We start from the raw sequence: 27,818 nt of genomic DNA on the forward strand, positions 1-27,818 counted from the left end.
CTGAAGTGCCAGTGTGATTTCCAGGTTGAGATACCCAAAAGTCAGAATAAAGGTAATAAGTCCATAGCAGTTTGGAAAGAAGTTGTACCTAAAGGATAGATAGGGGAATCATATGGAGTGGGTGCTAGAGAAGGAGGAAAAGTTACTGAACTTGATGATCAGGCAACACTGTGACACGTGAGAGAGCAGATGAAATTGACGATGGATGCCAGATGTCAAAGGGTAGATGGCTAAGTAGATAGGAGGCAGACAGCCAGCTTAACTGTTCGTTTGAGATGTTTGGCAGTGAATGGAAATGAGAGAAAACTCACATTAGTAGCAAGACTATAGAAATAATTTGTTAAAGAGTTTTTTTATTTGTGTGTGTGTGTGTGTGTGTGTGTGTGTGTTTTAAGATTTGAGGCTGAAGTTTTCCTGTTGCTTGAAGGATCCCCAAGACTCATTACTGCTGCGGATGGTGTGCAGCCCTCCTTGACTTCAATGCAGACCTGCCTGGCAGATATAGACCTTTACCAGCGAAGCAAACAAAATTTATTGTGTCTGTAACTGAAATGATTGTTGCCCTGATGATAATTTTCTACTGCAGTGAGAAAAGAATTGTTAAAATCAATTTCTCATTTACTGCCTCTTACAATGACTGTCTACATCAGAAAACAAACCAGGTTGCCAATTTTGACAGCTTCTTTGTTAAAAGCAGGGCTTTATCTTTTCTTTCTTCCCAGTGTAGAAATAAGCCTTTTATTTTAAAGTTCCTTTAGGACACCTGAAAATTATTAAAGCGATGGAGAGGTTTCCAGATGAGGACTGACAAAAAGATTAAAACTCTTTAGGCTGAAATTACAAAGATGGAGCGGGACAGAATTGGTGTCTAATTGACAAAAGCTACGAGGAAATACAATCTGGTCTGCAAGTCCCAGACACCAAAAATGGTACTATCTACATGATAATATCCACCTCACTGGGTGGTGGCTAGTATTAGGAGCTACTGCTTATAAAAATGCATTAAAATCTATCAAGCGCTATTCAAATGTATGATGTTATTGTTAGAACTTCGTGGTGGTGTTTTGGGAAAAATCCTAGGAAAAACTGCTTTATATTTGGGTAGGGAGCATGAGCCAACAGAGTGTAAACAGCGTGCCGACATAAAATCACAGGCATTTGCATCACGAGTGGATTTTGAAGGAACAGTGGGTCTTTTTTGTACCTTCCCTTGACCCTAAAGGTGAACTAAGCCCACCGGGTCTCTCAGTAGATAGCATTTTTAAAGCTCCTTTAAGTTCTAAAATAACATATACTAGAAAATCAATATAAATACTTAACAACTCTTCAAAAGAAAAAAATACCCTGATTTATACAGTGTACTGATTTCCATGTATAAATGCTTCCTCCAGGGCTGATTTCAGGCTACCAGCAGGAGGCACTGAATGTCATTTGGGAAGAGAGACACAGTAGCACATCAATTGTGTAATATTTCACCATCCCGACACACTAGAAGTAATAACCTTAACAGCATGGAGTAAAACAGAAAGTAATGTTCTTTGAATATTTATTACTTTGATTTTAATATAATTTATTTCATTTTAAGTTTATGTAATTTTATTTGAGTAATGGCTGTGTTCTCTCAGAATTGCTGAAAATTTAACAGTTACTCACTTGAGCTGGTGTGAGCTTATCCCAGTACGCCGTGATCTGACTCACTTATGGGTCACAGAAGAACTACTAGTATCAGAAAATATTTAGGCCTATAAGGAGATGAAAAGACTACAGATGAAAACCTGTAGGACGAAGCTAAGATGTTACTTAGATGGCAATTTAAAGTATTAAATGCTTCTATTAGTAAAGAAGAGAGATTTAAAAATGAGATAGGCACTTAATTTAAGATAGTGAAAAACTGAATAAATCTTTAAACAGCTGCAGGAAGATAATAAAGATGAAAGCAAACATATTAAAAAAAATACAAAGGCAAGATCATCAATGTCAAAAGTTGGTTCTTTGAAGAGATTCTCCAAACTGACAAAACTTGGCTGAGATTAATCCGGAAAATAAGAGACGGCACAAACAAAAGCAAAAATCAAACTTGTCTACAGATACTGTAGAGATTCAGAGAGGAGTAAGGGGAAATTAAGGGCTTACAGCAGGATGTTCGAAAGACCGGTGAAGTAGGAATAAAGGTGCGAAGAAGCTGAGTGGGCTTTGTGGCTGGAGGTGGTAGGACAGTACAACCCTGCAAAGTGACAGGTCCTTAGATATGGCCCTGGATTGGGTTCTGGGGGAGAGAGGATACAGAGAGACAAGGAGGAAGGCAACAGTGTATGGCCTATAGCGGGTTTCATTTAGGAAGATGCAGAGGCGGTGGCCAGAGTTCAGTGAGGGTGTTACTCTGCTTGTACTGTGCTGCTTCAACTTTTCCCTGAACAGCCTCTTTCCATGTACAATGACTACCCCATAGTAGCTTTGACAGTTTAATAAAATTACACCATTACAGAGAAAGCATAAGCTACCAGATCTTATCCCATTACCAGTATGTTTTTCTATGCCTGCGAAAGCTTTTCCCATCACCCCTAGATGCGTGACCAGCAGAATATCTGGAAAGAAACTGCTTGTGCCAGGCAGCTAAACTACCCCGTTACTAGCAGAGGTCACAGCAGCCCTGCCCTGCTACATGAATTACTTGTACGGCAGGTGCAAATGCCCTCCAAGCATCGAGAACATTCTCTGAGACATACATCAACATAAGTGTCTCCATTTCACTTTTTCCACTGGGTCCTACGCTTTACAAACCCCATCCGTATTTCCTTTTGTGTGGCGTCCAGTTTTCCCAGATGCACACAGGCCTCTTCCCCTTTTCACATTGCCCATCCGTATAGGGGGCTGCCTCTCGTGGGGTTTCTGTACCCTGGACCCCCGAGGTACTGTTTGCGTCTCCATAGCTTCTCACTGCATGTTTAGGCTGAGGCTGTGTGGGAGAATGCCCCCACCTCTCATTAAAAAGGACTCTTTACCCATTTAGTCAATGTATGCTCTTGGTAGCACTTTACACATTCAGATATTATCGTGTGAAATTTTTATTTGGGGGCTTGCTTTTGCTCTCTCCCACTGGAGTGTAAGTTTCATGAAGGTAGGACTTGTCTTATCTGCCCAGTGCTGCTCAGTGCCTGGCAAATGGGTGCCGCTCAATAAGTAGGCCTCTCAAATGAGCCTTTGTCCGCTGTTTCTATATCCTTATTGAAATGAAGATAGAAGTACCTACTTCGTGGAGGTATAGTGAAGATAAAATAGGGTGATGCGTGTAAAGCACTTAGCACAGTATTTGACACCCTAGTTATTAGTCTTCATCAGTGGCAGCTAGTATGAGGAACTGGACACATTCTGGGGCCCTAGTTCAGGGCCTGCCCTCGAGAGGAATGGACTGAGAAGTGAGGAAATCAGCTGTCAGCGTCCCACTTGCCCTCCCCCTGCTAAGCAGTAGGTGGCGCTCTAGAGGAAGGCCAACAAGGGGTTCACTGTTATCTGGAGCTAGGATACCACCCCAAGGGGAACAACGTTGCTTCTACTTACACGTCTGTTTTTGTTCTGGTTCCCTGTGTCTATCTGGCTTTATCATCTTCTCCTCACTGACTTCTGTGTTCAGTGTACTGTGTTTGATTAAAGCAGGCTTCACAGGGTTGGTTCACCATTCTTCCTTTTAAAAAGCCTCTCTGTTACCGCCACCCCCCCTCCCCTTGTCCCCGCCCCTGTGCCCAACCAATTGATTCATAGCATCTTTATATAATGTTATCTCATAATATTGTTGCTAAGGCCTGTAATTGGAGGAGTAGCTCTGTGCACAGAATATAATTACTTTTGCAGCAGCTTGGAACGTGCCAAAATAATGACCAGATAAACAGTTATCATAGGCGATATGGCTAATTGTGGCAGAGAGCACTGTTCATATCATTATCAAAATCAACAGCAGGAGCCTGGATCATCTGCTAGTGCACCCCGTTCATTGACTGGGTTCTCTTCTCACCACTTACTCAATTAGCATCCGGGAATTCTTGTTGTGGGTGCAGTGCTCTGGGAGATGTTGTAGAAAGTGGAAAAGTAGCAGAAGGCATGGTGGGTCATGCCCTTGACCTTGCTATCGTGGTGGGAGAGAGCATATATTGGATGTAACGATGGGAACAGTGTAAAAATGTATATTCTAATTACTTAACAAAGCAAAAGAGTGATCTGTTTGGACTGTGGTCACTTAGGGAAGATTCCTCGGAGAAGGTGAGGCTAGAGTTTAGCCTTGAGGAAATTGGTTGGATTTAGGCTTTCAGGGTTAACACGTTAGAAGGGAACTTGAAATGCAACAGCTAAAAAATCAGCAAGTCGTGTGCTGGGGTCTCCAAGGAGACATGAGGCTAGATGGAGCTATATGTGGGGTTCCTCTTAGCGCCAGGCACAGAGCTAAGTAGGTTCTGGGGATTTGGTGCTGAAATTGAGGCAGCCCCTGCCCTCAAGAAGCCAACAGTTATTTATATGTGGGATGGCAAGGGGACAGGTAAGCTGGCCGTGATACTATGCAGGTGTACACACCTGCTGGGTGTTTGGCAGCAGGCCACCTTGGCTGAGAGCTCAGAGAAAAGTCTTAAAATGAAGGATAAGTAGGGAGTTGGCCAGGTGAAAAGGGGGAAGAGGAGGACAGTGGGAGGAGACATCAGGCAGGGGAACCAGACTATGTGAAAGACAGGCTGTGAGACAGGCCTGCGTGTCTGAGGAGCTCAGGTTGTGCAGTGCACCTGGAGCGTAGGTGTGTGAGAAGGTGGGGAGAGGGAAGACAGGAGGAACAGGTAGGGGCCAGTCACAGGGCCTGTGTGCCCCACTGAGGAGCAAGGACTGCATCATGAGGCACTGAAGAGCCCGAGCATCAGAGGAGTGCAATCAGAATTGTCCTTTAGAATAATCGAGTCGCCGTATGCAGAATAGACCGGATGGGGTGAGCTTGGAGGCAGGGCCAGTTAGGGCAGCTGGGGCAGCCATCCACGTGAGAGGTGACCATATCGGTGCGGATGAACAAGTTGGACTTGTTCCAGAAACAAATAGAGGCAAAATTCACAGAACGCGATGCTTGCCCATAGTTGGGGGGTGAGAGAGAAGGAGGAGCCAAAACAAAGATGACACCCGGATTTCTGGAATGGATATTCTTTTGTCCTTTAGATTTTATTCTAAAAGAATCTGTCCAGTGGAAGAATTAGTGGTGCAAAGGATATGAACCTTTGAAGATTGTTGACACACTTTGGAGGTAGTACATTCCCAAAGTGACAATCAATACCAAATTTGTTTACTTACAATACCAACAAATGGGTTTTTGAGCAGGAGAGTAATTTGATAAAAATAGTGTAAAGTGATAGAAATGGTCAGATAGGTCAGATTCGGTCAGAGAGCCCTGGCTGCATGGCTGTGTAGGAATCTAGGCTGAGGATAAGGTAGGGTATTAGCCATAGTCATGCTCCTCCCAGTAGCTGATCACTGGTTTGTTTTTTTTCATTCAGGAATCAATTACTGAGTGCCAGCTATGTGCTAGGACTTGCCTGGGTGCCTCAGGGACATATCTCAGTGAAAGAAACTTGTTCTTTGGCTTAGAGAGGATTTATAGATGCAGTAGAAGAACAAGACACACAGCCAAAAATTTGGGGAAAGGTAGAGCGTGATGAATGGAATAATAATGGCACAAAATGCTGTGGGCATTCAATGAGAAGAGACCAATTATAGGGGGTGGATGGGGCAGAGGAAGAGGTCGATTCAGACCAGGCTTCATCGCAGAGATGCTGTTTTGAGCTGGTTTTTAAGGGGTGGACAGGTGGGTGGGAAGAGTCCAGGCGGAGAATAAGACGCACTCGGGGACACAAGGCCTCCTATTTATTGTGCAAGCCGCCTTCGGGGCTGCAGGCGATGCTCCAGAGAAGGCGGCACGGTGTGTTTCTGCATCTAACCCTGGATGAGTAATCCCAGAGTTTCTGAAACCAGGAGTGTCTCTGTGACTGTCCGCCTCGCAAACCAGTGCCCTAGTTTTCCTGGGAGAATGAAGCAAATGGAGGAGGATTTCCGATTCTGAAACACGGTGTTGCCTCCAGGCTTTCACTGGGGAGGGGCTGGGCACCTTGTCTCCTGAGACATGCGGGTGTGCTCCCAGGCCTTCCTGTCAGACCCCATATCTAGGGGCTGTTTTCTGGCCTGGTGCTCTCTAATTCCTGCTCCCCGCCCCCCAAACCCCCAAAGTACACGCTGTGCCTCAGGTCACCAGGATCTGCTCCCGGATCAGTGGGAAATGTAAAGTCTGACCTTCATGGTGCGATTCCTCTAAGACAGCGGTTCTCAACCTGTGGGTCGCGACCCCTTTGAGGGTCGAACGACCCTTTCACAGGGGTCGCCTAAGACCATCGGAAAACACATATATAATGACATATTGTTTTTGTGATTAATCACTATGCTTTAATTATGTTCAATTTGTAACAATGAAAATACATCCTGCATATCAGATATTTATATTACGATTCATAACAGTAGCAAAATTACAGTTATGGAGTAGCAACGAAAATAATTTTATGGTTGAGGGTCACCACAACATGAGGAACTGTATTAAAGGGTCGTGGCATTAGGAAGGTTGAGAACCACTGCTCTAAGACATTTTCAATTATTTTATGAAAAGCGGGGGAGAATATTAGTGGGAAAGTTAAGGGCTGGTGGATGCATGGCAGTCATTGCTCAGTCCACGGTTGTTGAGAGCCTGTGGCACTGTCCCAGGTGCTGAGGATACAGCTGGGTTTAATGTGAGTGTGAGGGGCAGTCAGCAAGCAAATGAGAAGCCTGTCGTATGTTGAATGTAAAGCCTATACATGCTCTGGGGGAAAGTGAAACAGGTGGGGTGTGTTGGGCTGGCAGTTGCAATTGTGAATGAGTGTGGAGGAAGGCCTTGTGTGATCAGGTTACATTTGAGAAATGACCCCAAGGAGGTGGGTAAGCGAGGGATATTGGTGTACACGTGTTCCAGGCAGAGGAAAAGCAAGTGCAAAGGCCTGAGCTGGAGCCTACCTGCCATGTTTGAGGGAAGAGAGTGAGTGGGGGCAACAGTAGGAAATGAGGCTGGCGACATCCTGAAGTGAGAGAGAAAGAGAGAGAGAGAGAGAGAGAGAGAGAGAGAGAGAGAGAGAGAGAGAGGCAGAATGCTTGGGCCTCTTGGGCAAATATAAAAGACTTCAGCTTTTACCCTCAGAGGAAGCCAGTGGAAGGTTCCTTTATTACAACTATTGCTTTTCTTGTCCCTGCTCTGTCCTCCTAGCAACCCTGGTCTAGACGGCCTGGGTTTGGAACCAGCTCTGACAACTCTCTTTGTCTTCTTGGACAAGTTCCATAACCTTTCTATGCCTCTGCAAAATGGGGGTAGTAGTAACTCCTGTCTTACAGGAGTTAGGAGAATTAAATGAGGTCATGCTTGTAACAGGCAGTGCCCGGCACATGTTAAATGCTGTGTAAGAGTTGGTTAAAAACAAAATTAGCTAAAAAACAAAATACTCCAGCCTAGGGACTCACACCGATATCCAGTGCTCATAGCAGCATTATTCACGATAGTCAACAGGTGGAAACATCTCTGGAGTCTGTCAGCAGGTGAATGGGTAAACAAAATATGGTGTGTACACACAATGGAACATTATTCACCCATACAAAGATTGAAATGCTGACACGTGCTACAACGAGTCCTGGAAACATTATGCTAAGTGGAATAAAGCCAGACAGACACAGAAGAACAAATACTGTATGATTCCACTTGTAGGAGGAGGAGTTAAATTCATAGACAGAAGTAAGTTAGAGGTTGCCAGGGCTGGGAGTGGGAAGTGGGGCACCCATGGTTCATGGCACAGTGAGACCTCCCTGCACCTCTGTTTCCTTATCGGTATGAGGAGGGGTGTGGGCTTCACCATCCCTGGGTCCCCTCCTGATCCAAAGTTCTATGATCCCAGGACTCCTGCGCCAAACCTTATGTCCTCAGCCCTCCATTTAGATCTGGGCCATTAGTGATCCCACCCCTTGGCAGCTTCCGTTGGCCATCTGCTTTCTGATCCACAAATATGGGATTGGGTCCTAGTATCACCAGGAAGGGATTTAAATGAACGTCTATAAATGCATCATGACTTCCAAAGCCATTTCTAATTAATACCACCAGCACTCACTCGTAGTGCTTTTGATTTTAACTTTCCAAAAGATGTCCCTATGAATTCTTTTCCTTCAGCCTCATTATAGTCTCTGAACCAGGTGAGACGTGTGGAGGGACCCCAGGTTGGCCACTGGCCTTTGGGGTCAATCTCTTCCTCAATCTGGCATCAGTGGCTTTGCCTGGCGTGGGACTGAGAATCCGGACAGTCTTTTATGCCCAATCTTGTTTCACCTCTGAGGTGAAGTGATTGGAATAAAGAACTGTCCCTGGTCCTGGTGAGTGTGGGAAACTCACATCTACAGATTCCCCATGGACCATACACAGGTGCTGCCTGCGATGCCATCCTGCCTGTCTGCAGGCCATGTTTCAAGAGCCAAGAGTTCCCAACTGGCACAAATACAGCATAGTCCGAATCTAAGCTTTTTTATGGTAATAGTTTTTATGTGATGGAAGGAGCATAAAAACTTTTCCTTTTTTTTAAAAAAAATATGTTTTTGTTGATTTCAGAGAGAAGAAAGGAGAGGGAGAGATAGAAACATCAATGATGATAGAGAATTATTGATTGGCTGCCTCGCAACCCAGGCATGTGCCCTGGCTGGGAATGAAACTCTGACCTCCTGGTTCATGGGTCAACGCTCAACCACTGAGCCACACCAGCGGGCTGTTTCTTCCTTTATTATCCTGCTACTTGTTATAGATGAACATGGCCTATTCGCTGCTTGAAGAGTGTTGCCCATCAGTAGATGAGTGGATAAAAAGCCGTGACTCATGATGGAATACATACTATTAGGCCAATAAAAAAAAAAGGAAATCGTAAATCTTTGCAATAGCAATGATGGGTCTGGAGATTATTATGCTAAGTGAAATAAGCCAGTCAGAGAAAGACAAATACCACATCATCTCACTAATATGTGGAATCTAATGAACAAAACAAACTGACAAACAAAATAGAAACGGAGGCATGACAAACAAAATAGAAACTGACAAACAAAATAGAAACAAAATAGAGGGGAGGAGGGTTGGGGGCCTGGATGAAAGAAGGTGAAGGAATTAAGCAAAAAACATATGCAAAACACATAGACACAGATAAGAGCTAGAGGGAAAGGGGGTGGGGGTAGATGGAGGTGGGCAGGGGAGAGAGATGGAGATAGAAAGAGACTCTGCTTGGGGTGGTGGGCACATGATACAGTGTGCAGATGACGTTTTGTTGAGTTGTACACTTGAAACCTGTATGGTGTTGTGAGCCAATGTCACCCCAAGAAATTCAATTAAAAAAAGAATGTGGGAGTCATCCATCTTTCTACTATTGTCAGGTTGGCTTTGGAGGAGCGGAGTGAATGGGGGACACAGGAGACTGCTTTGTGTCTGGAGCAGCCACGAAAGAGTTCAGTCTCATTGCTTGTTTTTAAAAATCTGATTGCAGTCAACACACAATTCATCATCCTCTGTGGCTGCTTGTCCATCAGTTAATTTATAAAAACTCCATACGTTCATATAAAATGTGGAGAATTACACCAGATATCCTAGAGGATAGTTATAAGAATTAAGTGAGTTAATGAAGATAAGACTAGGTTAAGACTGCTTGGCATGTGGCAAGGGCTTCATAAGTCATTGTTGCTATTACTTAGCGGGATGGCATCGACACCTCGGGGTCTATGTACAACTTTTCCATTAAAGTAAACTTCCAAGTGGCGTGTTTGCTATTTTCGTAATTTCTCATTTCTGTAGTCAGAGAAGTGCTAAGATCTTTTAAAGGCAGTTTAGAAATACAAATACTGAGGGGTGCATTGTATTCTATTCCTTTTCATTATTCCTGGCATCCTTGGCCTTTGATGTTCTTTATCAGCTGAGGTTGACTTTGCCCTACCCCTAGGGTCCACGTGTCCAGAAGCACAAGGCAGGCTCCTGCCCCCTTTCCTTCAGCTTACACAGCTATTTTGGTGGAAAACCCTTAATTGCTTCTTGACAACTTTTCAGAGAGAGGACATCCTCCTTCCTCGTTATTAATGGTCACCTGGAGGTGACTTCTTTCTGATATTTCAGAATCTTTCTTTCCTTTTGACCAAGGGCAGATAATCTCTCCCCTCCTCTCCCATCCCATCTCCTCCCCTTCCCTTCCCTCCCCTCCCCTCCCCTCCCTTCCCTCCCTCCCTCTTGTCTGGATTTTTGCAGCTGGAGGAGAACAGGTGACTACCACTGATGTAACAGTTAATACTTTTGTGACATTAACCCTAGGTAAATGCATTTTCTCCACATCGCAGGTGAGGAAACGAGGCTCAGAGAGGTTCCTAGGGCCCCAGAGCTGGTTGGAGCATGTGCCACAGTCAGGGCCTGGCTCCAACCAACAATTTCTTTTCTCCATGGCTTCTCCTCTTCCCAAAATTTGTGGTCACAGAATGGCAACTATCCTTACTTCCGCCTGCTTCCAGAAAATTTAGAAGTATATTTCCCAGAAGCCTCTTAAAGGAGCCATAATCTTGCCTTAGGGCAGTGGTCGGCAAACTCATTATTCAACAGAGCCAAATATCAACAGTACAACGATTGAAATTTCTTTTGAGAGCCAAATTTTTTAAACTTAAACTATACAGGTAGGTACATTATTATTAACTTAATTAGGGTACTCCTAAGGCTTAGGAAGAGCCACATTCAAGGGGCCAAAGAGCCGCCTATGGCTCGAGAGCCGCAGTTTGCCGACCACGACCTTAGGGCATTCCTGCAGGGACTGATCCTCAGAGGGCCAGTTGGCAGGAGAGGGGAGCTCTGTGCATGACAGTTGCTTCCTGGAATGGAAGCACCTAAGATGATTAGTAGCCTCCTCACCACTCACTCACTGCTGAGGCTAAAGGAGACATAGCCCCCGAGGGCTTTAAATCTCTCTGTGAAGATGGGACAGAGTTAGACCATGAACAATTTTACAGATGAAGCCCTGACCCTCCTTCTAGCTGGAAGGGGGTCCTTGTTGTCTTAAATTTAGGAATTCCTGAAGTTATGGCCATGCTCTTTCTAGAGTATTCTGATTCCCCTGGTCTGTTCCTCCTGCCCCGTTCCCAATGCCCTGTGCATTCGTCTAGTAGCCCAGACACCTGGGAGTGTCCTGGGATTAAGCACAACCCCGGCTGCCCCAGGGACCCTGTGGTCCCTCAGAAGTGTTCCCAGTGGCTTGCTGGGCTCTTGTCCTTGCTCTGTCCCTATAGCTTTCATTTGCCCGATGCAGAAGAGCTAGTCCTGGGCTCCAAAACTTCTCACCTCCCCCTATTCTCACAGGTATAACCCAGATGTCTGCGTTCTGCTATGCCAGCCTCCCCAGATTCTGGGGAACCTTTCACACATCCAAACCAGCTCCTTGAGCCTTCCCTGCTTGCCAACCTGGTGCAGGCCTCAAGGCCACACTGCACATCCCTGGTACTTGCCTGGTCAGGAGACTACCCTTGTGGGCAATGCTCTATCATTTCTGGGGACTTCTATCTTCCTAATTGAAGCCTGGTTTGGGGTGAGGATGAGCCTGAAGTTTGGGGAAGGAGGGAGTGTGTCTTTTAAAGCGCAATTAGACTGCATAGGGAAAGATCTATGTCTCTTGTTCATTAAGTAGAGAGCGTTACCAAGGGCCCGGAGGCCCCAGCTGTGTTCTCTAAGTTGAGGTGATGCTTTTACAATGCCAGCACTGGTTCCGATCGGGAGCTCTGGCCAGGCAGTGATAAGTGGGCCCCGATGCCCTCGTCAGGCCCCAGTACTGAACGCTCCTGCAGCCACCCTCATGAAGGCCATTGCGGTTTTCAGCTACACTAGACCCTGTCATGCTCTTGTCTCCGAGAATTTAATGAAATCAGCCTAAAGCAAATGAAGGGCATGGCTCTGTCTACATCAGTGTCAGAGCTGCAGGCGCAAGATGACTCCAGCGCTTCCTTCAATATGAGGCGCAGTTCCCTCTAGGCTACGTGGACTCCTTTCACTTCCCTGGAAGAAGACCACCTGAGATTAGGGTTCTGAGAAAGACAGAGACATGGCAGGATAAAACCAGGTTCCCTCTTCTGTATCCTTTGGCTTTTATTTGGCCAATGATACAATTTCATTTTCAGCGCCTCTAGAAAGCAAAAGAGCCTGATGATATATTATCCCAACCGAAGACACGGTTTATTTCATGGTTGGAATTGTAAACAAAAAAGAAAGTGGATGGTTTTAAGCACTATTTCTAAACTTCCTTCAGTGACGGTTTCTACGGAGACTGCAGATGTGCCTTTTGGATATATTACTGGATTAAACAAATGGAAGGTCGCAAGCTATCCCTCCTACTCGGCAACCTCATCCTTTCCCTGAATGTGGTCAACAGACCTGTTAAATGAACTAGAGGAGCATTCCCTCCATGCACAGCCACAGGCCTTGTGCTAAGTCAGGCTTTATAGTGGAGCTCAGTTGAGTTTTGCCGCTGCATTGCAGCCATCTGCAGGCTGTGTGTTTTTCTGTGGCCTGATTGTAGTAAGGGGAGGGCAGGAGACTGCATTTTCCTTGTTTTCTATCACTGGTAGCTCTTGGTTATGTCTTCCTGTACTAAGTTTTCAGGAAATGATTGCTGAATTGAATTAAACAAGCCTAAAGTAAAATCTTAAAGCAACAGAAGGGCAATGTGGCTCCGTTGGTTGGAGTGTTATCTCATGCACTGAAGGGTTGTGGGTTTGATTCCTAGTCAGAGCACATACCCAGGTTTTGGGTTTGAACCCCAGCCAGGCACGTATGGGAAGCAACTGATCGATGTTTCCCTCTCACATCGATGTTTCTCTCTCTCTCTCCCTCACCTTTCCTCTCTCTTTTCTAAACGCAATCTTAAAAAAGTACTTATCAGCTAAAAAGAAAAAGAAAATTGCATTTAAGCTTCAGTGAGCAACTTTCAATAAGATTTAGTTAGCCAGTTTATTCCATTGTGCAGTTGCAATGGATCTGCAGTTCTCAGAGTGGTGGGACCAGCATGGAACATCTATTCTTGAAGTTACCTCTGTTTCAAAGGCAACAGGCAAACCAAGCTCTGTTAACAAAGTATTAAATTCTTATAACAGAACACGGGATTTCCTGTTGTCTCGTCTCCTCCGTGTGAGTCAGTCTCCGAGGGAAGTACGTGAAGGGGGCCGTTAGCTGGAGGAGGATGCAGGAGAAGCGTAATCATGAGCTGTGTAAGGTTGAAAGTCATTAAAAAAACAAAGTTTACCTGCGGAATTTGCTACGGATGCCATCATCTCATCCACAGACCTGGAAGCCTGACGGGAACTATTCAAGGACCTGAAAGACCCAGCAGTTCTTTTGAATAACACATTGTCACCAGTCTGTGACAGTTGTCATTTCCATGCCTATAGCAGAAAAAAAAAAAAAAGAAAAGAGAAGAAAAAAGAGCAGAAATCATTGAATCTGGCTAGTTGAGAAAGCAAGAGACAGCCCAAGTTAATGAAATGATTTGTTTAGTCTGGATGAATAGGTAACACTCAGTAATTTTCACACAATGATTCTGATAATTGTGGTTTTAAGCACTATTGAAATGTCCTTTCAATTTGAATTGATTCAGTATCACAACTGAGGTTATTTAATAAAATAGATGCAGAAGGCTTCCTTCCAGTCATAGTTGTTGGCCTTCAGTGAGGAGCTCCCCGGCACAGGTTCTTACCACCCTTCGTCTGTGTTGACTCAACTTGAAATTCTTGGTTCTTCATAATTTTAATGTTGTCATAAAAAACTCCCTGGAACCATTTGGAATGTGAGAGAGGCTTTCGGATACAAGAAGTCCCTGGGAAAATGTGATTCTCTACCACACGGTGCTACCATGTTTTTATACTAAAATACATAAAACACTTTGGAGAATTCTGTTTTATTTATTGCATATACTGAACTTCAGGCAGTTAAGAAAAAAAACACACAGAAATGAAGAGCTTGAAATGCTTTTAAACAGCTGGAATTCCAGCTGCTAGTGCAATAAGAGAGAACTTATGCAAGACCGTGTAATAGAATATCAGTGTACACACAGATAAATAACGCAATGAGGGCATGCACATTTTATTTTGTTCCAAAGGCTCCTTAAAATTATAAAAAAATGCCCTAATAATCCAAACTCTTTAATTCTGTTTAGAAAATGTTTGAGATCCTTTCTAAGAAGGTTCTGGCTTTAGACCCTGTGTGTTTCCTAGGCCTGCCATGACATATGACTAAAGTGGGTGGCTTAGTACAACAGAAATTTATTCTGTCATAGATCTGGAGGCTGTGTGTTCTGAAATCAAGGTGTCAGTAAAGCCATGCAGCCTCTGAAGGCTCTAGGAGAGAATCTGTTCCATACCTTCCTCTTGGCTTCTGATGTGGCCCATAACCCTTGGCATTCCTTGGCTTAAGTCACATCATGCCAGTTGCTACATTGGGAATCACATGGGCTCTCTCTCTGTCCACCTCTTCTTCTCCTCTTATAGAAACACCAGTCACACTGAATTACGGACCCTCTATATAGCCTCATCTTAACTAACCATACCTGCAACGACCCTATTTCCAAATTAGGCCACATTCTGAGGTTCTGGAAAAGACATGAACTTGGCGGGATACTGTTCCACCCAATAGGAGGCATCTAAAACGAATAGCAACTGGCTTTGGTCTTCCGGAAGGTGTAGTTCCTAATGTATGTGGGGAAATGGCTACAGGAAACTATACTGAGTGGCCAGATTATTATGACCACCCTATCAGTACTTCATTGACACTTCCAAAAATACTGAATATTGAAAACTTCCTAAGAAAATACTCTCAAGGTTTTAGTATTATTATTATTTGCATAACTAATTCACTTCATTGTACTGATGGGGTGGTCATAATAATCTGGCCAGTCATAATAATCTGGCCAGTCAGTGTATAATGCAAAGCAATGTGTTCAAGTAGTAATGGATACAGATTACCATGGACATTTGGAGGACTGAGTGATTGGTTGGGATTACAGGGTAGTCATGGAGGGCTTTAGGGTGGAGGTAATGGCAGACCTGAAGGACAGATAGTATTGTGGCAGCAGGTCTGAAGGATAACTAGTTACCAGTTGGTAGGAATGGTGAAGCTGGGCATTCTGGGCTGAGGGACCCACTTGAGCAGACTAAGAGATGCAAATGTGCATCTGCTGTGTGGGATGCTCGAGACAACTGGCATGTGTGGCTAGAGAATAGCGTGACCTTTAGGTAGCGGTTGCATGTGTTGTTGTGGCCATTGGGAAGGGGTGCAGAAGGGAGAAGAGATGAAGTACAGGTGGAGCAGAAGGGAGGTAAGAAAGGTGATGGGAGCCCAGTTGTTCATGTCCATGAATGACTGTCACAGAATGGGATCTTCGAGGTGGCAGTGAAGGGGAGAGTTCAAGGAGAGGTGGAAAGACTATTCTGTAATGGCGCTTGAGGAGACCTTGCTGGACTCAGAGGAGCTGGACTTCTATGTCCCCTCTCAGATCTCAAGTTCTGTGATTCTTAGTAGAAATATCTTTTCACTGATCATATCATGCCTCTCTCACCAGTTATTCTGCTTCTGCCTCCTCCCTCCTTTCTTTCTATGGAGCATCTTCCATGGGCCAGCATTAAAGAGACAATAGTGAATAAGAAGACAAGGACAACATCATTATCATCTCTTCCCTGTAGCATTAGCATAGGAGTACATAGTAGGTTTTCCGTAAATGTCGCTTTGAATTGAGTATGAGTGAGGGAAAATGACAAGGCCGTTTTGCCCTGGGTAGTAAGTTCTGCTATAGAGTGGAGCTGCTTTGAAAGATGACTTCAGGAACCTCCTTATGAGGGGGTGGAAAGTAGGTGGATGCTTACATGTGTTTGATTTCTGAGTCATCAAAAAGGCTCCTTTGCCTCCCAAAATATCTTCTTCATCCAGGCTGTTGGTACTTTTAATTCCATTATTGGAAGTCAGTTTTCCTCTGTTAAAATGCAGATGCTCTGTGGAGAGATGTTATCCATTTATCCTCATCAATCTCTTGCATCTTAATAGAAGGGATTTTGTTAGTTTTTTTCTGCATAGCAGGTTTGAGAAAAGCACCTGGAGGGAAAAGGGGACCCAGGGAGGAGGAGTACTGGACATGCCAAAGGTAAATTTTGTCAAGGTTGGCAGTTTGGATGAATTGACCCTTGGCTTAGAAAAATCCATTATTATCCATTTGCTGGTATATGTTGGACAGGACATGATTTTTTCTGTTGTAAGTTTTACAGCTACAAAACTGTTTTTATTTGTTTTGTTTTTTTTTAAAGGGCAATAAATCTCATCTCCACCACCCTCAACAAAAATAATGTGTGTGGCAACCTGATCCTATGTTCTTTCTCGACAAGGCTATGCTGCCTATGGTTTGTGTGCTCACAGTCAGGGAAGGCTAATGATATAGATGCTGTAACAAACATCCCCCAAAGTTTCAGTAGCTCATTTTAGAGGCTTCTTTTTTCATTTACATAACAATATGATTCAAGTTAATTGGCTGGGAGAAAGAGTTCCACATTGCCTTTTAGGGACCCAAGCTCCTTCCTTGCTATACATTCATCCTCTTCAGTCGTTGACCTCCAGGTCACACGTCCTCTGGAAAGCATGCCCGGGGGGGGGGGGGGGGAGGGGAGAAAGCATGCAGAGAAAGCACACTGACGTTTAGCTGCCTTGACCTGTAGGTGGAGGTGACACATATCTTACCTCACATCCTATTGGTGAGAGCTAGTCCTGAGACCCACCCAGCTGGATAAAGGCTGGGAAATGCAGTTTAATTGTGTGTCCAGAAAGAGGATGTAGTCCTGGTAAGACTCCAAAATCACTTACACATTTTTGTCAGAAATCATTGACACATTGACCTTCTGCCTGTGACATAACCTGAGCTTGGGGCTTGTCCTTAGGGGAACAAGAGAGAAGAGCAATGGCCTGGGATCTGTCCAGTGTTTAGAATAGTGAGAAGCCACTCTCTCTGCTTGGGGAAGGGCCTCACCCTGCAGGTGGACTTTTGCTATGTCAGGGAGATGGAAGTCTTGATTCAAAGTTCTTGTTTTGTTTGCTCATTTGCTTTTTAGTGGAAGTAGGAAAAGTTAATGGAAATCTACCTTGAAATTCGTTTTGAGGTTCGGAGTGGCGTAGTTTCTGTAATATATTTTGGTTCCCTTGGGAGATAAGATTAGATTAGTGTTTGGAGATTTCGAGATCCTTTAGTCCAGTGGTCGCCAACTGGTGGTTGGCAGACCAATAGTGGTCCGTGAGGTCTGAAAGGTTGGCTACTGCTGTTAAGTCCACCTCCCTCATTTTCTAAACAAGGGAACTGAGAGGTAATTGAACTGTCCAGATTCACATAGCAAGTTAGTGGTTTACGTAGGTCTCAGACCCCATTTTCCAGATTTCTACTCTAGTGTTTTTTCCACTACCACAGTGCTAGTCCTTACAGAACTGTTCAGAAACTAGGCCTGTCCTGGTGGCACCATCAGACACCATCTAGAAAGGGGGACGCTTGACCAAGTGCAATCAGAGGGTGCCTTTTAGCTGAGATTCCTGGATGGGTTGTGTTTAAGTCCCTGGCTGACAGAAGTGATATTACCTTCCAAAAATTTGTAATTTTTCTGAGAAAACAGAATCTCAGTTCTTCTCAGCTGTTTCTTTGTTTTTAAAATATATTTTTCTAATTATAAAAGTAATAAAATTTTAGTCATAGAAATTAAGTAAATATATACAAGTGTAACAAAAATATGTACAAATATAATAAAAAATTGCCTGTAATTCCCTAACTTGACAACACAGTGATAATCACTGATAATGTAAAACAGATGTTTTATATCTTTCCATGTGTGTTTTCTGATCATTTTTCAACACATAAATATTTGTATACTTATGCACAATATAATTAAAATGAAAGATTATACAATATGAAATACAAGCTAAGCAATTATTAAAATATTTCATATTATTTAATATTAAAATTGTTTTAAAATAACTCATTACATGGAAAAATGCTCATATATATTTGTGTGTATCTGCATAATATAATTAAATTAAAATTCTATTTTTATTTAGCTTGTTTTTTTGTTTTTTTAATTTGCTTTTTAATGGAAGTAGGAAAAAAGCCAATGGAAATCTCCCATAATACACCTTGGGATAAAATTCTAATTTCATTGTGAATAAGTACATGGATATATATGAGCAGTTTGCCATATCATGACTTATGTTAAAACGATTTTTTAAGGCTTGCATGATGTTGCATCTTGTGGAAATGCTGAAGGAACAGGCTGGCGGGGCGGCGGGAAGGCGAAGTGGGGGAGTAGTCGTTTTGGTTCTTGGCCCTAACCCTGTGTTCCTCTTCTCCCAGGGCATCAGCAGCCTGTTCAGCTCTCTGAAAGTCGTCCGGCTGCTCCGTCTGGGGCGAGTGGCCCGGAAACTGGACCACTACATTGAATATGGAGCTGCTGTGCTGGTCCTACTGGTGTGTGTGTTCGGGCTGGCTGCTCATTGGATGGCCTGCATTTGGTACAGCATCGGGGACTATGAGATCTTCGATGAGGATACCAAGACCATCCGCAACAACAGCTGGCTCTACCAACTGGCCATGGACATTGGCACCCCTTACCAGTTTAACGGGTCTGGCTCAGGGAAATGGGAAGGTGGTCCCAGCAAGAATTCTGTCTACATCTCCTCGTTGTATTTCACCATGACCAGCCTCACCAGCGTGGGCTTTGGGAACATCGCCCCATCCACAGACATCGAGAAGATCTTTGCAGTGGCCATCATGATGATTGGCTGTGAGTATGACAGTACCTGGGGCTGGGGCAGGGGGAATACTGTTTGGTCATCCCTTCTATTAGCTGGAAAATGGGTAATGGCTACAGTGCCAGTAGGATCAGGGCTGTAATAACTTAAAAGAAGGAAGATATATATTTTTTAAGAGACTAGCTTTATAGTTTTCCCGATAATTAAAAAAGTACATGTTTACTGCAAAGAAATTTAGAAAATACTAAGAAAGCACAAAATAGAAAAAGAAAGGCCATCCACATACTTCTCAGAGATAGCTATCATTACCATTTGGTCTCTCCCTTACAGATTCTTTTCTATCCTTAGCCGAACACATAGAGATAGGTTTTTATAAAGTTAAAATGACCTATATGCCACACATATAATTTGGTAAACTGCTTGTTCGTAGAAGAGTGAATTGTGGAAGTCTTTCCATGTCAACGTAACCATAGCTCTAGGTCTGCAGTGTTCAGTAAGAGAAAGTAGGAAAAGAGAATGTGAACTATCTCATTCATTAACTTTCATAGTGATTACACATCAAAACAACAATATTTTTGAAATAGTGTGTTAAATAAAATATTCTATTACAATTTCAACATTCTTTTTGCTTTTCAAATGTGGCTCCTAGGAAAATTTTGAATCTAATTTCAATTGGACAGTGCTGATCTAGATCAATACTGTTGATGTTTGCTTGATGGTTAAGAAATGTCCCAAATCCAAACAAAACCCAAAAAGCCCCAAACAAAGGAAAATGCGAAAAAAAAGGCTCTTGTTCCATTGAGAGGGAAAGGGTTATGGGATTAATTTGATTGGATTGAAAAGCAAAAACAAGCCTAGTTCTTGGGGAAGGTACTTACATCTCAATAACTTACCACCCACCACTGCATAGCTGTTGCTGTTGCCAATTCTGCAAATCGCCTTCGGCTGGACACAGTGGGCTACCTCCACTAAAGGGACTCCCAAGGTGGGAGTGGGCCGAACAGGCTGGGGAAGGCACGTGGACTTGAGGGGATTGGACTCATGGTGAACGTGCCAAGAGCACCAAGTGCACGTCAGTGACAGATCGTGACATGGGAGAGGACAGTCCTCCCATGAGGCATCAGTGTGGCTAGTAGTCTGGTCGCCCGCGATGAAGCTGGAGTCTGGTGCCTGCGGGCAGAGACCCCGTGGCTGGATGTAGTCCTCAGGGTGGAGTTGACATAGTTCTTGTTTCTACCGACCAGGGAATTCTAAGACCAGGAAAACCTGAGGCTTCAGTTTCTCTTGCTTTGTCCAGCTCACACCTGAGATTCAGCGCCCCCTTCTGCACGTGGATTGCAGCCCCCTCCTATTTTGCAACCACGTCATCACGTCTGAGGCAGTCCTTTCATAAAACTCCTCGTGCCAAGGCACAGAGCTCACCTCTGAGCGTTGACTGAATGTGTCTGAGGGGTAATGGATTCATGGGAAGTGTTTGCCCATGGAGCTTTGGGGTTTGCTTCTTACTTTAAAATGGGTTTTAATAGAGATGATTGCCTGACCATGGGAGGCAGCGTTACGTGTCTGTGGGTAGCTAATTGCTGTAGCTTAATTAGAACTCGAGGTGCTTCCTCATGTTGTGTAAGAGAATTTAAGACCTTTGCTCTTCTAGAACGATCCGCTTTGGAAGCCCCGTTTTCTAGGCAGCGCCTGCAGCAGTTTTGTGAGTTTGTGCCACCAGACACAGCGTGCTTGGGCACAGTTTCTGTCTGTTAAAGGGGAGAGGAGACACTGTAAATCAAAATGCCTCATTATATCCGTTACAGAAAAGCTGTGAAGAGTGGTCAGTCAGAAAATGGGCCCCATTTCACGGACTCTCCAAGGGCTTTCAAATCTGAGGAGACATCCTTGCAAACGTTTACCTAGGAGAAAAGAAGAAAGAAAATAGTTCTGGTGGCACATAATAAGGATAAGCAGTCTGTTTTCCCCAAACCATTCTTCTATGGAGAGCATCATTTCCCGGGTATGGTCTCCAAGGAAAACCTCCAACAGTGATTATCACCTCTTTTCTCTCCCACCTTCTCCGAGCTGGATGATGTTTCCATTTCGTGAAATAAAGTGTAATACACAGCCAGTCTGATGTTCAGGTCGGCAAGTCTACTTAACGGGAACACCATTTCCCGAACAGTCATTGGGTAGTCACTATGCTAAGTGCTCTACACACACGCTCTCCTACTCGAGGAAATTCTGTGCCTGAGAGATTATCCTCTCCATCTGATAAGGAATGGAAGCTCAGAGAAGTTAACTCACTTTCCCAGGAACGTGGGGCTGGTGAGCAGGAGAGACAGGGTTTGGACCCCGGCCTCCCTGAATTAGTAGCAGGGCTCCTCCTATGGACGCACCTGCACAGGTGAAGTCTGAGAACAGCGTCCACCAGCTTCTCCAGCTGACAGACCAGCACTTTGAAAATTCTCTCCGTGAACTTGAGCAAGCTAGCAGTTCTGCACTGGGAACCTTTTGTGGGCTTGTTTATTGTTGTTGTTGTTTTCATTTAAGAACAAGATTTTGGTACAGACTTAGGGGGACCATCAGGTGTTGTGGAAACCAGCCATTTTCCAGCAGCCTGTCACGGTGACAGTTGTTCCCCTTTCCGTGTGACATGTCTGACAAACTCTCGTACCAACAGCCAGGTTATTGCACTCTGTGTAATGCGGTGGCGATCACCCTTGTAAACTCACATTCCAGACAGCCTTTGTTGGGGACCAATGCTGGTGTCTTGTTAGATTGGTGGGGTCCTCTCTTATCTTGCTTTGCCTGTGCGTGGACGTGTGCACACCTACCTCCTGGCTGCGTGGCTCACGGGATTGGACTGACCCCAGAATTGGCACCCCTGGCGACAGGGAGCATTGACCACACCTGCATTTATGCCGATGTGTCCGTGCTTCTCTGTCCCCAGTAACTCTGGCGGCCAGGCCCCCATGTCTTAAGGGGTCTAGAGAGACACAGGCCTTTTGAAATACTGGTTACATGGTGATCCCCCACCCCCACCTTTGCACTGAATTTTACATGCCTTGGGAGTGTTATTCCTTGCCTGTTCTGTTGCAGTGTATTAGCCATAATGTAGATTATCCAGAAGCCTTGTGTTGCTTCTCCTCTCTGCTCTCTGGCACTGAACATCTCATTATAACTTGGCTAATTCCCCAGAGGATGCCAGGAAGCAGGAAAACTAAGTATTTTCAATCTTGCCTACCTCTCTCAGTTCTGATAAAAGAAAATTGCAATAGGAAGAAGTGGAAACTGATGGCTAAAATGAGTATTTGTGTTTCGCTGTGGTGTAGGCAATCTAGAGTGTCTCCAGCTGCCTGGTTCTCTCTCTGACTTCCATTCTAGGGTCTTGCCCTGGGCTAGAGGCAAACCAGCCCCTGCCTGATCTCCCTGCCCTCTTGTGGGTCCCCAGGGGTCTCCTACCAGGCCTCACCCCAAGTGGACTCTTCATGTCTTTTAGCACGCTTCTGTGTTAGTGACGCTGAGTGAAGCACATGCCACTCTGGCCCTCTGTGTGACACAGGGGAGAGGATGTCCCCCTTTTGACAGGCACATGCATCAACAGGTATGTGTCTCCCGAATTAGGGTTGGTCTGGCTGCTCTGCCATCATCAGAGATGCAGGCTTCTCTTTTCCCTTCAGCACACCACTTCCACATCAGGAGCCAGGATGGCTGGTCCAGCTTCCGCCATATGTTCTTTTTCCAGAAAGAAGGGAAAGGGAAGGCGAGCTGAACTCTGACAAGGCTAGGGAATTGCCATATTACCTCTGTAGGTGTCTCCCTGACAGACCCCTCGTGTGTGCTAAAGATCTGGAGACCACCACTGTGGGTGGCACTCTCGGGGAGCCTGCGGTCTGATGGTGGTGGGGCTGTGGGAAGGACAGAGACAGGCCCTGTCACCTACCCACCAGTGACTGAGGCCTGGAGATGGGGGCTCATGGTGGGCTGAGCCTTCCCCGGCCTCTGCGGGATCCCTTTAAGAAGAAGGGACTGTCAGCAGGGAGAGTTCCTGCATCTGGGAGGTCTCATCTCAGGCGAGGGACAGGACCCTGCCTTGGGGATCTCTCCAGGGAGAATTTCATGGTGGAGACATTTCCATTTCTTTTTTTATAAATACGCTTTGCACTTTTCTGATTCTCTCCTCATAATGTCATTGCTGTCATCCTGTCATTGGAATTAACCCACATTCGTTTCCTTTCTCTCTGACAATGGCAGGGGGTCTAGACATTGTATTCCCATTCAGGTCCCGCCCTAAATGCTAAGCATTTGTCTCCTCCCTCAGCTCCCTTTTCCTTCCCACCTCAGCTCCTTCAAAGCAGAGCAGAATGTCAGTGCTGAAGGGACCTTTGGGAGCATCTGTTTAGTCCAGAGGAGCCTTCCTCTCGCTCTTCTGCTGGGCCAGATCTCATCCTTATCCGTGCTCCAGTCACTCTCCCCCACCCGACCCCACCCCACCCCACCGCAGGCCTGGGAGCTCCCAGTGAGTCAGTGGGCTCACTCCTGGTGGTTTCCTTATAGCATCTTCTTTCCTAGCGGGGAGGGACGCTAGCGACCTGCACCCCGGGGCCTTTGACCCCCTCCCTCACCCACTTACTTGCACTATGCTTTGTGGTTTCCCTTCAGCTTAGATTATTTGCAGGCCAATCTGAACTTTTCTGTGCCTCCCTCCTGATCTTATTTAAATGTTTCTTATTTCTATTGGTCTCGCCTTTGCTAAATATGCCTTTTTTTGCATTTTATACCAACATACTGTTTTTTCAAAAATGACATGAGGCACATCTTCCAGGAGGCTGTAAAGATACTCTTAGGAGACTTTAGCCACATGGTAGCTGCTTACTAAATATTTCTGGGCTTGTTGGAGCTGAACAATGGAGATGGATCTGGAGTTTTGGAATTGGCCTGCAGTGTTATTGGCCAAGCCTCTTTATTAGTTAGGATACGTGTTTTCTGCTGCTGGACAGGCACATGCATCAACAGGTATGTGCCTCCTGAATTAGGGTTGGTCTGGCTGCTCTGCCATCATCAGAGATGCAGGCTTCTCTTTTCCCTTCAGCACACCACTTCCACATCAGGAGCCAGGATGGCTGGTCCAGCTTCTGCCATATGTTCTCTTTCCAGAAAGAAGGGAAGGGGAAGGCAAGCTTAACTCTGAAAACAAGACTAGGAAATTGCCATGTTACCTCTGGTCACATCACATTGGCCGGAACTTGGTACCCTGGCCATACCTAGCTGCAGAGGATACTGGGAAATGTAGTCTTTATTCTGGGTGGTCATGTGCTCAGTGATATGGACAAGAAGAAGAGCTGGTGGGGGGCTGCCTTTGTGTCTGTCTGCCTCCGCTTTCCTCCTTCTCCTCATTTCCCTTGATAGCAGCAAACATTTGCCCTCCATGGCAGGGAAATCGCGGCGGGGCTTCATTCCTGAATTCCTGGCTGAGAGACTTTGTTTCAAGTCCTAGGTCTGCGCTGTGCTTTGGGTTGTGTGTGCCCTTTAATTTCTGTGGTTTGGGGGTATGAAGCTCCTGACAATCTCACTTCACAGAAGTGAGACTAAATGAGGTAATGATGCATGATAGCTCTCTGAGGAAAACTGAAAATCGTGACATTCAATTGTCGTGATTTTATTGTTGCTGTTAATAACAGCAAGTGTTTCTTGCTCTTCCCAGTTCATTTTTGTCTTCCCTGTTCTCAGGAGAAAGAAAATAATAATTGCATGAGAATGCTGTTTAATTTCATTTTGGGTTTCTGTTTATTTTGGGAAATGGGGCAATGTCCAGAATGCTATGGGAGAAATAACTATTCATTTCTCACTTATTCTTAGAGGGTTTTTTTCTAGCCGGCAAACAAGTTTATTTTTCTCTAGAATCTGATTTTTTTTTAAAAAAAAAGTCCTGCTGTAGTTGGTTTGGCTCAGTAGATAGAGAGTTGGTTTGCCGGTTGAAGGGGTCCCGGGTTTGAATACGGTCAAGGGCATGTACCTTGGCTGCAGGCTCGATCCCCAGTAGGGGGCATGCAGGAGGCAGCCGATGAATGATTCTCATCATTGATGATTCCATCTCTCTCTCCCTCTCCCTTCCTCTCTGAAATCGATTATATATAAAGTCCTGCTTGCCACTGCAGTTTTCAGATGGGCATCCCCACCATCTCTGACACAGCCTCTGTCTTGTACACCCCCTTCTCCCCTCCTCCAGAAACTGTCTCTGGTTACTCCCTCCTGGTTCTCAGTCCTTTGTACTCTTAAGTCTGGCGGATCCTGCTTTAGGTTTATTTACTTGCCCTTAGACGTTGTATGGCTCTATAATCAGTCTTCTGACTTCATAGCTCTCTCTCCTGCGCCGTGTATATTTTGCCTAGCTCTAGTGAAATGCTAGGCTTCCGGGGACAGGGCTGTGGGTTTCCCGCTTTTCTCTCCTTTGTGTCTGGCACACTCTGTCGGATCATGGAAATGAGCCTGAGCTTTGGGGCCGGGCAGCTCTGGCTTGCATACCCACCTCTACTCACCTCTACTCTTGATTAGTGCTTTGACTCCTGGCAGTTCCCTCAAGTGCAAATGGAGATGGATACCAGGCCCCTGACTAAATGTTGGGGATGAAAGAATAAACTGAGGCAGCGTACCCAGCACAGAGCTTCCCATGGGCGTTCAGACAGCGGTCGTCTCGCCCTGCTCCTCCATTCCCTCTTGCAGCCTAGTTCTAGGACTCATCGAACAATGCTGTCTCTCCACCATTGTTAGTCCTTTGGGTGTGCTTGACTTTCAGAGACATTGAACTTGCATAAAACATCAGGTACATCGCAGTATTTAATGTACAGATCATGAAATACAGTATACATATATCTGGATGTGAATTTCCCTAGATACAAAGCTTTTTTAAAAAGCCTGGCTGCACAGCAAATGAGGGGAAGCTATGAAAGGAAGAGAAAGTCATTTCGTGTGCTCAGGGAGGCCTCCGGACACAGCTGTCCAGGCCTGACTGGCAAGACCTTCACTGGGCAGGAAACGGTTCCCCAGGGAATGAATGCTCCCCCTGGAGAAGGAGGAGGGAAGGACTAGAAACACTCAAGCATCGAGCCCCCAGGACATGCCAGGTGTCATGCCAGGACCTTTTCCTCACCGAACAACTGCATAGCGAGGCTTTATTACCCCTGTTTTGCAGATAAGAGCATTGAGGCTTAGAGACACAAAGTAACTCCCCCAAGGCCACAGGGTGAGAGGTGGCCGAACAGGGATTTGAACCAACATCCAAGTTTCACCTTGTTGTGTTGCTTTCCTTGCTGATTATTCTGGGATGCGGGAGGGCAATTGCCCTCAGTGGTGTGTGTGTGGCGTTGGGGGCGGGGCAGAGAAAGAGTTGGAAAGAAGGGGATGTAGGAAGATCGAAGAGAGAGGGTGCTTTCCCTAGAAGCCTTCTCTGTTACTTGGAATGATAATTGTAGTGACAGATGTCTGACTACATGTGTTGTGGGAAGACATTTTCCTTGTTCATAGCTGGATTACTGCACTGGGCAGAAGAATTTGCAACAACTTTTAGATGTTAGGAGACTCTGCCCAACTGGATGAAGGGTACTGTCTCTCACCTACTATATAGATAGCTACCCACGCCATTTGCAAAATTCTTTTCTTTTTGAAAATATAATTTTCATCCGAGTGGAAGTTATCATGTAGCGATGTTGCTACCATCAGATCTTTCGTTTCTATTTTGTTTCTCTGTCTGTTGTCTCTTCAGTACTTCATGGGGTGGGTAATGTTCTCCCAGTTTTGGGTGGAGGAAATAGTGGAGTAGATTAAGTCCTCACTTAATGTCGTCGATAGATTAAGCAACTTTAAGCAAAATGCTGTATGATGATGCAAACAATTTTACTGCAGGCTAATCGGTATAAACAAGAGTTAAGTTCCTATGGCATCTCATCAACGTTAGAGTGAAATGACGTTGAACCAACTGACATCATTCGAGGATCTGATGTAATTTGCTGAAGGTCACATGGCTTGGTAGACTCGGAGCTGGGCTGAAGCTCATGTCCTCACCACTCCCAGCTCGGTGTTCTCCCTACTCTTCCAGATGACTTTGACAGCAGGTGGTCCTGGTGGCCACAGGTCACCGTTGTACCAGTAGAATGAGGCAGCTGATCCCTTCATGGGATGTCCTCAGACCTTGGGGAGAAGAGGTGAAGGTGCAAGAAGAGTGGTAAGGCTTCCATTTTATTTTCATCCAAGGAACTTGATTGATCAAGTTTCACTCCTCTTGAGCTGCTTCTTCTCAAGCCTTTGCTGTGGCTCTCAACCGCTAGGCTGACAATTACAGGTAGCCAGCAGGAAATCACACATAGGAGAAAATAATTCTCCTTTCCTTCTTTAAAGTTGGTGAGATGAGGAATGCCCGCCAGGGAAATATTTTCTAAAAATACATCAACAGGTATGGTCCCTGAGAAAACCAATGGTAGATTTACCTGCCAATTCCCCGGAACCTCCGTCAATCAACAATTTACCTGAGTGCCTCTCCGTTCATTTCATAACCATTACTTGGATGTCTGCCATGTGCCAGGCTCTGTGTGATACTGAGGATAGAGCAGCAGGTGACATAGACACTAGGTCTGCCCTCACCTGGCTATTGTCTGCTGGGGGAGCCGGGTGAGTAGATGAGATATTGCTGTGGAGTAACCCCAGTCTCTACTAAGGAAAGGACAGGGGAACATGTGCAGGGGCTCTGCACCCAGTCAGGGTCAGGGTGGGGTCATGGAGGATCCGTCCCATGTGTTTGGGAAGAACCTGGGCAGGTACTGAGGTCCTTCTCAAGAGTTATCTCCTTGCATCTGCAGATGTCTCCCAGCCAGACTGCAGGCGGCCTTGGATTAGGGGCTGTGTGGGTTTTTGCTTGGTCCACAGTGGGCTCAATAAAGGTTGA

At 45.2% G+C, this 27,818-nt stretch overlaps 1 protein-coding gene across 2 annotated transcripts in view; it reads left to right on the top strand.

Annotated features, from left to right (window-relative positions):
• Positions 1–27,818, top strand: part of KCNH1 (potassium voltage-gated channel subfamily H member 1) — a gene marked incomplete at its 5' end in the record, with an annotated part of 257,134 nt that overhangs the window by 87,227 nt on the left and 142,089 nt on the right. For both annotated transcript variants that reach the window (XM_081111939.1, XM_081111938.1), the window contains one exon: positions 18,498–18,927. In XM_081111939.1, coding sequence (XP_080968065.1) covers positions 18,498–18,927 — 430 coding nt within the window. The remainder of the gene's footprint in view (positions 1–18,497; positions 18,928–27,818) is intronic.

The sequence above is a fragment of the Myotis nattereri genome, assembly GCF_964212035.1.
Source record: "Myotis nattereri genome assembly, chromosome: 18".
Lineage (NCBI taxonomy): Eukaryota > Metazoa > Chordata > Mammalia > Chiroptera > Vespertilionidae > Myotis > Myotis nattereri.